This window comes from Anguilla anguilla, chromosome 5 (assembly GCF_013347855.1).
Source record: "Anguilla anguilla isolate fAngAng1 chromosome 5, fAngAng1.pri, whole genome shotgun sequence".
Taxonomy (NCBI): domain Eukaryota; kingdom Metazoa; phylum Chordata; class Actinopteri; order Anguilliformes; family Anguillidae; genus Anguilla; species Anguilla anguilla.
In genome coordinates, this window is record NC_049205.1 from 44,038,029 (window position 1) to 44,052,063 (window position 14,035).

At 43.4% G+C, this 14,035-nt stretch overlaps 1 protein-coding gene across 16 annotated transcripts in view; it reads right to left on the minus strand.

The window, feature by feature from the left end:
* dgkza (diacylglycerol kinase, zeta a) overlaps nucleotides 1-14,035 on the minus strand; it is a 124,459-nt gene that overhangs the window by 79,984 nt on the left and 30,440 nt on the right. Inside the window, exon 2 of one of the 16 annotated variants that reach the window (XM_035418306.1) lies at nucleotides 10,243-10,341. The exons of 5 other annotated variants lie outside the window; for them this stretch is intronic. In XM_035418306.1, coding sequence (XP_035274197.1) covers nucleotides 10,243-10,341 — 99 coding nt within the window. Of the gene's footprint in view, nucleotides 1-3,656; nucleotides 3,970-10,242; nucleotides 10,342-14,035 lie in introns of those variants that run through there. 10 more of the 16 variants (XM_035418296.1, XM_035418299.1, XM_035418295.1 and 7 more) reach the window with 10 other exon arrangements.

A 14,035-nucleotide genomic window follows, 5' to 3' on the forward strand; every position in this document is an offset into this window, starting at 1 on the left:
TGGAAGCCAACCACCTAGAAACTCCATCTGAGCTTCCCGGAGATAATACATTTGTCTAGCCGTTCTTTCCCTATGGCACAGTTAAGCCCACATCATCTGCTGCTAATGAGCTTTTTCCCCTCTAAATGTTACTCATCAGAGAGCCAGTTGAATCCATGGAGGCATGTGGGTGTGCTATCAATGGCTCAGCATCCTGAAAGGTTCTCAGGGACAAAGATGGGACTTGGAGCAGACTTGGGACAGAAGTGAATCAGTGGGGATTCTGGGAAAATCTCATATCACGCTGTCGACTGTATCCTCCTATCCATATTATATTGGTGGTGAATCTCAGAGCACTAAATGCAGAATGGACAAAACTAGGAACAAATAGCACAAATTACCTCAGTGCTAGTCATATCCACAATACTTAACCAAACCTGGGAAACTCACATTGCAACCAAGTCCTATAAAAATATTGTTCCACTCTCTGACTTGCTTTGTTTTTTTTTTTTAAATACAAGTGAACAGTTATTAGCTTCTTATAACTTCGCTATCATATCTCAGCAGCTCTCTCTTATATATGGAGGATGAAAATCAGACTGTGTAGCTATAAGCGTGAGATTCAGTTTACAGGAGCACGAAAGAAACTAAACTGCTGCTCCATACAGTTTGTGGTGTACAGTTAGACTGAATGGAAGCCTATGCTATACTCAGAATGAATCACGTCTGCAACATAACATGAAATAAGAAAGCTAGCAGTAAGCAGGTCAACTGCTCCAGCCAGCAGTGGCAGACACAAGTTTCTTTATGACTTGTGAATGTGGGGAAAGGTACCAAGGGCGAGCCACCACACGAGCAGAAAGAGAGCCCACAAACTGCTTTGACAGCGGGAACGTCATTCCCCTGCCAGTAAAACCTGCGAGAAAGGGCTATGACTAACAAACTCTCATTTAATCACTTAAACGGTTTTTCAGTTGCCTCAGAATTGGGAGAAGAGGTGTGGCTCGAATGCTCAAAACAGCCATCTGCTTTTTTAAGCACGGAAAAACTCCACCATTAGCATCATAAAAACACTGTTACTCAACAGCTAAATATTTATGTCTAATTCTTGGGCAAATAAGTCAATGGAACTTAAGACCATGTTCTTGTGCCCAGCGCAATAACAGATAAATTGGTTTAGTCACACTGCAAATGTTAAGCCTGCCCTTTCGTAAACAAAGCAGACACAAATCAGGACCAGAGTCTTCCTGGTATGAGAAACACATACTTCCCTGTCCTTAAGTGGTCTTAAGTATTACTGTACGTTGCACAGAACATATCTTGGGGTTTTGAAGTAAGCTTTCTGACCTTAAATCCCCCATCCACACTGCTTGGAGATGGAGAGACAGCAGATGTGTGGTGTACTCCAATATCTCTATACCCTTCATAAACATTTTATACATACCGTAGTTGTAATACCGTATGACAAAACTCCTTATAAAGCATGAGAACAGGAATACAAAAACCTCCTAACTTAGATGCTTAATTTATAAAGGTTTAGTGAGTCCAATGTTGTTCCACTATGAAACAAGGTTTTTCTGACCTGTATTGTACCTGTACAACTCATCATCCGCCAAAAGGTTATCGCTGACTGCTCGTTACCAGCAGCCAATCACCACAGATTAGCATTACCCTACACGAGGCATCTAACCAATAAAGCCATAGTGCATCACGTCAGCCAAGTTTGTTGAAGTGTTGGCAGAAGGTCTGGGTTAAATTACTATTCCCCTGGCCTGCCGCCCAGTTTTCCTTGGCGAAGACTCTATTTACACACAGTGCAGATCAATAGAGTGACAGGACTGGGGCACAGTACTGTTAATGTAACATACAGTAGTTAGGATACACCCCCTATACCCCAGCTTGGGAAAGAATTCCTAGGAAAAACATTAAATGTTACTGTGAGAACTAAGAAGATCCCATATAAAAACAAGACGAGGTTAAAACCTAGTACATAGCTGGACCGAACCGGCCAACGTCACAGACATGTGCACTGTAACTTTATTACTCAGTCAGTCAGTCAGTCAGTCAGTCAGTCAGTCAGTCAGTCACAGACATTCACGTTTGTAGGGCTGGCCCCCTGTTGCGCTCCAGCCAAAAATGACTGACAATCAAACACATGACAATCAGCAATATTCAAATATGCATAATAAAACTGGCACAATGTGTACCTAGTGAACCCTTTGGGAAACCTTCCGCCATTGGCAAATATGAAAAGTAAACTCATAGGAGGAACCTACATAGGACATCTTGCTACAGCCCTAGCCGGTTGACAGCCGACAATTAAAGCAGCCATGAAAAGAATCAAGGGCTACCAACACACAGTAGTAGTGCAAATCGACAGTTCAGCTGACAGTGGGCTCTGAGAAATGTGCATTCAACACACAAGAACAATATAGAGAGGATCTGTTTGAGAGAATGCATTTTATTATTTGATATTGAAAAAGAACTTCTTGTTGAAGGGAAATTTATATGACTCTGTCGGTTTTCATCTTTTTGTGCATTTGATGACTAAGCCTGTAGCTGTTAGGAAAGGAGCATGCCAATTTACGAGGGGAGAATAAGTAGAACATCACTTCTATACCCTAACTGGTTATTGCTGAAAATAGCTCAGAAAGAAAAACAGAGCTCTGTCTGTCTCCCAGCTCCCACACACAGACAGAGAAAGAGAGAGAGAGAGACAGACTTTCAGACTTTTCCTTGAGGAGAGTTGGGGGTGGAAAGCAAAATGATCTCTGTTCTTCCACTCATTCAATCAATTAAATCTTTAATAGGCCCTAACAGTCCCTTAACCTGCTTGCACTTGATATTAATTGGAAAGAGAAAAATCGTTCAGACTTTGCTTCACATTCTCCCAACAGACCAGTCTGTTCTCACCCGTTTTAATTAACATGTGAAAGGAGTGTAGCCTCTGGTGAAGTTGTGATGCAAGGCACTTGTATATTTTTCTGAACTGGTCATTTCTATTTTCAGTGTCATGCTGCCTTAAAAATGTTGTCATCCTGCATGCATGTTGTCTTCGTGAATCAAGGAGACCCAACTGAATGAGAACCCCGATTTCACGCACAAGAAAAAGCTGAGAACTGTGGATGCCAGCAAACTTAAACCAGCCTGCATGCCATTTCAAATAACTCTCACCCTGAGAGATAGAAACAAACACTTAGATTTTTATTTATGGATAACCATGTCCATGTCAGATGCAAGACAATCCTGTAGTGTAACAGATGCCCATACTATCTGAACAGCTATCAAAACAAGTTAGATTTCTTGGAAAAAACAGATTGCTGGTTGGATTATTAAAAGAAAAAGCCAAGTCGGAGTTTCTCTGCAAACACTGAACAAGATGCAACGACCTCCAATCATATAAAAATGAACAGCTTTACTGTTCTTAAAGATACTTTCCCATTCCCGCTCTGCTCTGTCTGAAAACCAGACCACAAGCGTAGTCTCTCCCAGTTTCATACTGAGCCACCCAGGCACAAAATCTCACCTCAGGTAAGATATGCACTATAATCCCGACGCCTTTAAAGCAAGGAGCCCAAAAAGACACAGTGCTGCATTCCTCTGTATGACTAAAATCTCACTGGTAAATGATACATTTTAAGACTGACAGAAAAGGTACAAGTCATTTTATATACAACCTGAGCGGTGCAGGCAGTGTATCATCCAAGCCTCCTCCCGTGGCGCGGCAGTAAGAGCACTGTAACTCCGTGTGGCAGCGAGGGGAAGTTGAGGGAGAGGGAGGGGACCGGTCTGGTTGTGAAGGGTGAAGCAGGTGACACAGCCAGCCCACTGTTCCAGGCTCGGTGAGAGGGAGAGAGCCAGAGGGGCGGGCGGACGGCACGAACGCTGCTGTCAAAATAGCTCCTGAGCCGCTAGCGAAGCACACTTCCTCTATAAGCCAGCGAGCGGGTGCACACGCAAAAATAACACAGGCACACACACGCACCGGCAGATGCAGATGAGTATATGCATGCGCGCGCAATCACACACCCTCATCTCCACAGATTAACTCTGGCCTCTGTCTCTACAGACAGACCCAGCTGCCTTCTTAAACGCAATTCAATAAACTCACTTACTGCTCTCTTTCACCGGCTCACTTACATGATCTTTCACTTTGCTTTTATCTATTGTTCCACTTTCTATTACCCCTCCTTTCACTATCAGTCTCACTCACTCTCTCCCCAGGAGCAGCACACAACCTTTCTTTGTGTGGTTTTTCACAAACAGGCAGGCACACGTGCATACACACATGCACGCACGCACGTGTGCACACACACACACATCCTGAAATATTGCATTACTATTCACACGTCTTCCATGATGAAAAGTAGCGATGTGAAATCATTATTCAGTGTGCATCCAGCTATACAGTCAATAATACATGAGAGAGTAGGCAGCACTGGCACAGCTGTTGATGATCCTAAGCATCACACTTGCCCTGCTCCTCTCCCACTGTGCCCCTTTGAGATCCTGAGATTGATAACGCTACGATAAGACAATAAAAAGAACTCCAGAATGGAGGCTTATGGGAGCATTTAGAGCAGACGCCCGGGAGAGACGGAGGGAATGTGTGTGCATGGCCATGACTGACCTACATCTGCCTTACCCAGGAGACACTGCAGCTGTGTCCTCCCGCAAGTTATCACATCTCAGCAACTCCGCAGAAAACACGACGGCCTGCTCAACCTTCACAACATGATGTGTTCAGAGGATCGTCCTGGCCTCAAGGAGCTCTCCGCCGTCACGTCTGAAATTTTACAAACTGCAACCCCAGTTAAAACCTCTCTGCCTGAAAATGTCTTAAGTGGTCAGTGCGCTTTGCACCTTTTTAGAGAACCGAAAGGGACCCCAGTTTTCCTAGAGGTTTGCACATCCGTACACAGAGCCACTGCAGCTCTGGAGGGACGGTGCTGTGACCGCAGTGAAGGCAGACTGTACACCAGGGGAAGACTCAGTGAGGCTATCATAGAGCCACGCAGTAAGGGCGACAGACAAGCCAAGTTCAGTGACACTGTTTTTACAACTGTAATCAGCTCATCATAAAAATAGCCGGGTGCAACTTCCTGTTAGCTGTGACAATCCAGCAACATGACATTTGAGGGATGAGCTGCATTTTTTAAAATCAGCAGAAATGCTGAAAATGTACGTATCATTTTACTGATGCTCTTTCATTTGGAAAAAAATAAAGTTTAACAAGTGATATTCTGCAAAAGGGGCATCACACAGTGCCAAATAGCTACTTATGTTAAAATGCTGCGTGACCCTGAGTGAGCTCGGCTGAACTGACCCTACATTAAAATGGGTCAGATGTGTATATATAGTCACAGGCAGTGCTTTGTGTACAGACACAGGTGGCTGCTTCATACTGCCAAGCTGAGCTGTACTGGGATCAGCACTACACGCTGTCTCACACTGCTTTCCAGCACGACTCGGCTCGTAAATCCAGCCCCACTTCAAGCAGGAAGCTGGATCCAATTTATCAAGGTTCTGGGTTGACATCGTGCCTTAAATTAAAATATACTTTTAGTATATAACTGGCAGATTTCACAAAACTTAGCCAACATTATAGTAATTCTAAAGTAACCTTTTCCAGCAGCCTAACATTACTGTCAGATAACGCTATGTATAAACGGAAGGAACGGATAAATAGCAAGATAATGGCCACGTTTGTCTGTATAGACTACATAAACACATTAATCAAGCAGTAGACACTGCTGTTTAGCAACCAAATATATGAAAGCCTAAAATATACAAACCACAAAGAAAACATTAACATAAACATATGTTACCCTACATTACAATGTTAGTACAGAGACAACGACAACAACAATCATAGCTAGTTAACACTGCTAGTCCATAGTCCAAATTCTAATTGCTTTGGTCCAGAAATAATATACTTAGCTCAAGCTCAAAAACAACACATCAAATCACAGCTGTGGGAACAAGGGGTGCTTCATGTGTGACAGCACCCCCATCTGGAAAAGGGATGGTGACTGGGGGTACGGGAAAACAGAGAAAGTGATAAATTCCCCGAACAAATTACATGCCATCTAAATATTATTCGAAATTCAATGTATTGTGTCTAAGGAAACATTTACTGCACTAGCATTACTTGATGTTTTTTGCCCACTCACATAAGATACTATTGCATGAAGTTGTGTAGAATCACCATTTCCTTTATTCTGCTTTTGAAGTTGCTGAACTCCCCTGTGGCATTATCACACAAGCAATCATCACACACAGATATGCTTAAAAAAATATTTTGATGTTCATCTCAAATAACGCAAACTGGTCAGCACCCAAAAAGGCATGTTGCAATATTATGTAGTGCTTTGGTCCAGTATGTGCTGACAGATAGCGTGAGATGCCAGCAAGCCAAGTAGTCCCAAATGAAGTAAAGTAACCCCTGCTCAAGGAATAAAGAGCAAACTCGTACAGCATGTAGACACAGGCAGTGCTTTGCAGTACAGAGCTGAATGAAAGCGCAGGAGCTAGGGTTGACATAACAGCTTCGCAGCAAGTGGAGTGGTGAGATGGTGGGTTTGTGGTATTAGTTGCTAGGTGGCCCGGCAGCATGTATGCACAGCTGAAAGTATTTTCTGCATAGTTCCAACCAGGCTTTCTGCAGAAAGCGCTTATTATGTGCTGGTGCACCTGTGCACTTCCTGATGAAAACATAAAATTGAGGTTACATGCTTCGCTGCAGCCTCATCCTTCAGTTGCATTTTCTATTGCAGTGAAATCAGAAGGGTTTTCATAGATTCATGCCGTCTGTGCCCGGAAATGAAGGCCTGTGAAATCCTAACCACAAAGCAGAACCTGTAGAACACTTAGTATACACATGCAGACCACAATAACCCTATCAGTATGACTCAGACTGCCCCAAACCAAGAGACAACTAGCCAGAAATATGACAGGATGGCTGTGAAAATGAATTCATCAAGACCCCCTTTCACACACACAAAAAAAGGCCAATTTTATTGTGCCCAACACAAGACACAACAGTTGGTTGCATCAAGAACTAAACCACAGGACTTAACAAACCGTTATCTCTGTGGAACATGCAGCATTCAACGAGTCTCATCTTTGACTTCTTGAAAAGAGCTGAAAAATCACCTTCACAAGCTGGCGCTTGAAAATGAATGAAAAAATAGATGATAAACAATAAAAAATTGCCAACAAATCACCACACAAGGCCCTCTTACAATGCCCTATTCAGCAGGGACACACACCGCACATTCTCAGCTTCTTCCTGCTGATATTTGAAAAAAAAGCTTATTTATTCAGTTCTAATGGACGTCAATTGGCCTTTATAATACATGTAACAAGAACTGACTGTGGGTTCCCCCAGCGCTAACCCCAAACAAATTCAGGCTCCAAGCACACCATTGTCTGCCAAGCATTAACTTTCAAGATTCATACGTGGGAAGATTCATCACTGGCTTTAGTGGATAGGCCTTTTTAATTTCAGAGCCTAACTGATGAGTATCTTCTATTTTCAGACTTGCGACTCTTCCTTAAAAGGCGCATGAGGCAGCCTGCGTACGAGACAGTGACGAAACGGAACACTGCGCGTGTGCGCACGGTGTATTGCGAACTTGTAGCCAAGAATTCCATACATGCAAGTGCATTATCAAGCCCTGTGTTTTGTGACCCTTCATTAGCATTCTGCGAGTTAATTCCTTTTTTTCATGCTTTGGGTGTCAGTCCTCTTCCTAGGGATATCTTTACAGGATGCCAAACCCCGGTCCCTCAGAGCCAGTTCATTGTTAATCTGCACTTAATTACAGCGCCCACGTACACAGTTAACTTACCTGACCTGGTTTCTTGGGTCTGAATTTGTTGCTGATTCTCAGGCGCAGACAACAACCAGCAGACCCTGTGGCTCCTTAGGACCAATGTAGGGAACCCATGTTTTTGGGTATCGGGTGAATTTCATCCATTTCAATGCGTTTTTTTTTTTGCATCTCTCTGCTGTGGTAAGTACTATAGCCTTCATGCATGGCTTTCCCATGTGAACAGATGGGTATTAATACGGGTACAACCCCCCCCCCCCCCCCTATTTTTCTTTTTTTGTTTAACTGAACTGAAAATGGCTTGATTGTTTTGAGTCACTTCAGCAGTCCTCCCAATAAGATAAAAGGGTCTGGCAGCTCCTCTCCAACACTCCCCTGCTATATCCAGGCATTTGATATTACCACTTCAAGGTCCTCAAGCTGTTACATTATGGATCAGTTAGTTTTAGCCAGGGGTTGAATTTGAATTTTAATTCTGAAAAGCATACAAACTTGGGAGATGACTGTAGCCCTATCTGCTCTCTCGTTTTGTCGTCCATATTCAAAAACTCATCACAATTATTAGCCCAATGTAACATTTATCCCGTCCTGTTTCTGACACCTCCAAAACACGTGTGTGCTTGGGCCCACTGTTCTACGATTAAGTGTGCCCAAATATGGCTTTAATTGGCTGCTGTGCCTGCAGAAAAAGGAAGACAAGCAGTTTCTTGGCCCGTTACCATGGAGTGTAGTGCGGTAACCAGGCCCTCCGACACGCTACCGGCGATCTAATTAAAGTTCTCTTTTTAATTGAAATAGCCACAGCTTAATTATTCCCAGGGCTCATGGGCTGAATACCCCGCTAATGGAGACACATTAGTTTGATGTGAAGCACTATATTTATTCCTCCTGGAGATGGGGCCAGACGTAGGTGTTCTTATTTCCCCAATCTCCATTCTAATGCCCCAGATGAGGTTTGTTACCTCGGAAACGATGTATAACCAACAACAAAAAAGAAAAACCCTTGCAAAAAGAAGACCAGTAGCTCTAATCTCTGTCACCTACCAGGCTTAAATATCTATTCTCATAGTTAATTACTCAAAATAACTACTACTAATAAAACGATAATGGAATAGTGTGGGACACTGTGGGGTGTTTTATTGAATGAAAGAACACTGTTGACTGCCAATTTATTATGTAAATCCAAATGTTAAGCTGAGTAAAGCTCAAGTAAGTAAAGTAACCAAATGGGAAAATACACGTATGTAGTGGGCGAGTCTGTAGTGTATGCTTGTCTGCATGTCTTTGAGAGATGCATTCATTAACCACACCAAAGTACCAGGAAGTGAGAATGAGTGCAATGCAGGCCTGAGTCACGACCCCCTCTCTCCCCAAGTACAAGTAATGACAGTCCACTGCCCCAATTTAACAGTTAATGCCCATCTCTTTCTGCTTTCAACACTCCTATGGGTGTTCAGACATAGGTATAAACATATTCATCCAGGACCACGTATCTAGAGGAGAGATTTTAACGCAGCTTAGAATGAACATCTGTTCGCTCTGTATCTGTGCTTCTGTCTTCCCCTCCCCCTCCCCCATGCCAGTTGCAGATCGAGCTCTGAGAGAGGAGCTTGTGAAAAGAGCAGGTGGTGTGCTCACACATCCTCCAGTGTTTACTGTGAACGCAAAATGCAAGCTTCCAACTCCCACGCTTCATAACTGCTCACCAGAAGGAAGGTGTTGGATGACTAAGTAAGCTACAGAAGCAAGTTACGATCATGAGCTTTTTGAGGAAAATCTCAAAAAGCAAGAGGTTAACTGTTAACTGAATTTCCAAAGGTAACTTGAAGTGAACTACCCTGTGCCGCCAATGTGTATTAAGACGTTATTTGATGTGAAATCAGTAGTGAAGCATCTCCAATGAGCAACATGGTGGTGGGCCATGTGTTTGCATTTAGTTGTGTTCTAACCACTCATTCAAAATTAGTGCATTTTAAACTGACTGCTGTTGAGTATTTTCAGTATTTCCTTGCACCCATAAACCACTGCTTGATTTCAGTCTTCAAGTAAGTTTTCTGTATGGAAATCTATTTTTTGTCATAAATATTTATTAAAAGCAGTTGATTCCTTCATTCGTTCTCTCGGTAGATTTTTTTTTTTCAGTGGTTGGAGCTATCCTTTAAAAGGTTTACTAAGTGATGACGATAAATAAAAAATGTGGTTACTGAGCCATCTGGTGTACAAAAGATGTAATTACATACTTCACAACTTAGTAGCCCTACTGCTTGAAAATGACCTAGAAAATGCCAAGCGCACTGCCCAGATGGTAATGTACTGATAAGAGAATGCCAGTCACAGTAAGGCACCAGCCATTGTAAGTAAGAGCCTGTATTAAATAAACTGAAAGCAGTCCTAAGCTGTCGTCTAACAGGTATATGATTGCGCGTACTTATAGACTGGAGCTTTATGCTTAATCTTCCTGGATCCGCCCCTCTGTCGGGGAACGCCAACCCAGCACGGGATGATTCCTTTGGGAGTGAGGCAAAGTCTGAGGGAAGAGAGAATCAAGGGTAGAAGGATGGCAAGGTTTTCATAGCTGGGAGGCACAGATCAAATGAGAAAATGAATAAGACACCAAGGGGAAGGGGGGGAGGGCTAATTCTTCTCTGACAGCTTTCTGATTGGAGGGAACATTTATTGCATAAGGCGAGAAACAATTTTTGTCCCTCACATGACCCTGTGACCTGTCCTCCAGCCCCACTTCCAGACTGGCGCTGGTGTTGCACGCAAACATATTCAGTTGGAGCTCAGCAGTTCCGTGCAGTTTTCCCATTTAAACTGCCCCTTGGTCACCCGGTACTGTCTGAAATAATTTCACCACATGATCATTTCCTTGCCTGTTGTACCAGTATTGTCATTTTAAATCAGCTAAATTATGCTTAGCTTCTCACTTCATGTAGTGAATGGACCATGGCTGTACAGATGTGAATGGCATGTGGAACTGTATTCCACGTACAGGCTGGTGATCCTGTATGAAATCCTTCAGAAGACCCAGTTAATTTACGGGCCCTTGGATAATGAAGGCTAAAGGGTAAATGAAGCCAAGTTCCAGCGCTAGTGAAACTGAGGGGCCCGTGTGAGGATGAGGGGAACTGGGCATGACCTTCGGTACATTCAAATAAACCCAATCCTCCGGGACAGGGCTGCTGCGTCACAGAGATATAAATAGCCCATCTGATCTGCTCTGGTGGGATGGGGGCCAGAGTCTGGGTTTCTCCTAAGAGCACGGTCAAGTTGCAGCAGGGAGTGAAGCCAGATGGCATATGCAGGCCAGCAGCAAACACACACAAACACACAGAGACACACATGCACACACACACACACACACACACAAACACACACACACACACAGACTCACCAAACACACACATGCTCACGTACAGATAGAGGGAGTCACAAAGGATTTAAACGCATTGTGTTAGTGCCGAAGCAACGGACTCAGAGTTGCAAAGCCAAAGAGCAAGCTGTCCCATTGTGTCTGTTCATTAAATTGGCTTACTGATCCTTCTGAAGATTACTTCAGCGCTGTGCTCGTAATGTCTACATTCAAACAAAAGGGCCGACTGAATCGACAGCAATTACAGAAGCCAATGACTCAGCCCTCGAAAATAGTAGGCTGAGTAATTTGCTTAATATGAAGCTAAATTTAGCTTTACTAGGACTATCCGTCTGTCTGGGCTGCCGGTGTCGTCACAGCAGCATGTAAGCAGACCCTTATCACACAACGCTCCCACAAAGCCTGTCACTCAATACCTCAGTGCTTGGCAGAGCCGCAACATAGAATCAGGCAGACGATTGATTGCGGTTCCGCACCAGTGACACTTTTGTCTGTATAGCAGTTACAGATAAATCAATAAAAGTGACAATTAAGGGCTGAAAATCTTTCTTCAAAGTCATACGAAACCGGGCCAAGAGGAAGCAGCTTGACAACATTGCTTGTCGAAACAAACTCCCAGTGGAGGTTAAACAAAATGGACAAAATGTAATGACCCACGTGGTTCATCAGGCTGTATTTAACAAGCGATACAAAAAGGAGGAAGTCATTCTGTCTCAACTCTGAATCTGATGTTAAAATGAGGGAAGCAACACACGCACAGAGGCTCCTCTGGCACCTGGTTTTTATATGATGTAGGATGCGGCAGCCGTCACTGGACCGCGATGAACACTTCGCCCTTTGTGCTTTCCAAGTAGACAGTATAAACGAGGGTTACCCACAACGCACATCATTCTTGAAGGTGTGCATTCCATACACAGCAGTGCGGTATGCAGTTATGCCTGAAGTAAAATACGTTGCTTCGGGGTGCAGTTCGCCATCTCCTGTAAGTGCAGAGACTGCCTTCCCTACAGATTTTGGGTCGGTGACAAAATGTTCAGTGAGCCATGATTTCATTCATAGCATCAGGCACTATAACACCAGGCCACATAGGAAAAAGCACAGCTCCAGATTTGGGGTTTTGGGCAACATAAAAGTAGTAATGGAGGCGATCGACACTGATGCTTCATGTCAATGGCAGCCTGAAGAGACAGGAGACAGCAGACTATGCTCACCAAAAGGGAGAGTGTCGGCTCCTCTCTGATTGGCTGAGGGGGCCCCGTTACGTAGTGCGTGTGCCCAGAGATCAAAAGCGCTTATGCAAATGAGTCAAAGTCAACTCTCACCACCACTCACACTCTGTACATGGTGCCATGACGCTGCGGGGATGTGGCGACTGGTGATACAGTGCTGCCGAAACCTTTTTCCGCACTGATCTCCGGTCAGTGGGCCCCGCGGTGGACGGGCTCGCGGAAGGGAGGCAGAGGAATGCAGTCCCCTTGTCTCCGTGGGGCACAAGAAGGTGGGGCCTCCACTACGAGGCTTTTGGAGGCTGCAACATCTGCTGTGGATTCAAGTTTAAATGGTAATGCACTGTAATTACCAGGTTTTATGTTTCCGCCCTTTAAAAAAAAAAAAAAGAAGACCTTTAAATAACTTCCATAATCAATTTGGGGGAAATGTTTGCTCAAAAATCTCAAACACTAGAGGAATGCTTAAAAATGAAATGTGAGATTGAGCATATGCAAGTGTATGTGTATGTTTATGTACTGTGGGGGGTGGGCTAGTTTGAAAAGGAGTAAGTTCTTCTGTTATATTTTTGAGCCACTAGGTGGCTCAGTTTTATAGAAATAGGTCCTTTATAAAGTATAGTATAAACACAATGAAATGACATTTAACAGTTGCTTGAACATCAGTTTTGTTTTCATCCATTATCTAGACTAATAAAAGGTAAAAGAGTACTGTCATATAACAAAAAGAAAGAAACCTGGCTAGCACAGCAGGTGTTCTGTTTTATTGTGTACTGGCTGCACAAAATTATGGGTGAGAATTATCTCACAGCACATGCACTGCTTGAGAATGAATCCTGGGGTGTCGAGCAGTTGGACAGAACTGCATAGCGTACATGTCTATGATATTACTGCCGTTAGGCGTGTGCACACAACTGTGCCTGTTTGTGAGTCGCCATTTTATTTCGTTGTTTTTTTCCCCCTGCTGGAAACATAAAGAGGTGTTGAATAATTCATTTGCATTTATTTGATCCGCTCAGAGAGCTGAGGAATAATGGACAGCAGGGGGTGATATAGACATAAAATAAGGACATTCATACGTGAGGAACCACTGACACTAGGTGAAGGAGTTGATATACTGAGGGGGAGTATGCTACTTTTTCAAGAAAAAAGCATATCCTTTTTCTTTCTTTTTTAAAGCGTCGGTATTGATACTCAGTATTGGCCAATTATTTACTACAGTCCTTCATATCAGAACCAGACAGGCTAAAATCCCATGGGTTTTATCTTTAATAACAGTCATAAGCACAATAATTAATTAATGCACAGCACTAGTTTAACCAGTGCAGCTACTGTTACTTACTGCTACTATACCACCATGGTCTGAATATTTCCCGTTTTATAGGGAAAGTTCACTTTTAGTTAAAACAAAAAATATCATTTCTGTTTTTTCTGTATGTTCGAGACCACCCCTGAAATCCGACGGGGGATAAAAACACTCTGTGCCACCTCTGCTTGAGTCTGTGCCATACTTTGGCCAGCCCACTCAAAAACGCATGGAGATGCCATTGGCTGCTTGAGAGCTGAGAAGGAAAGTACAGGCACAATAAATAAATAACAACTGCAGCCTAGATCCCAAG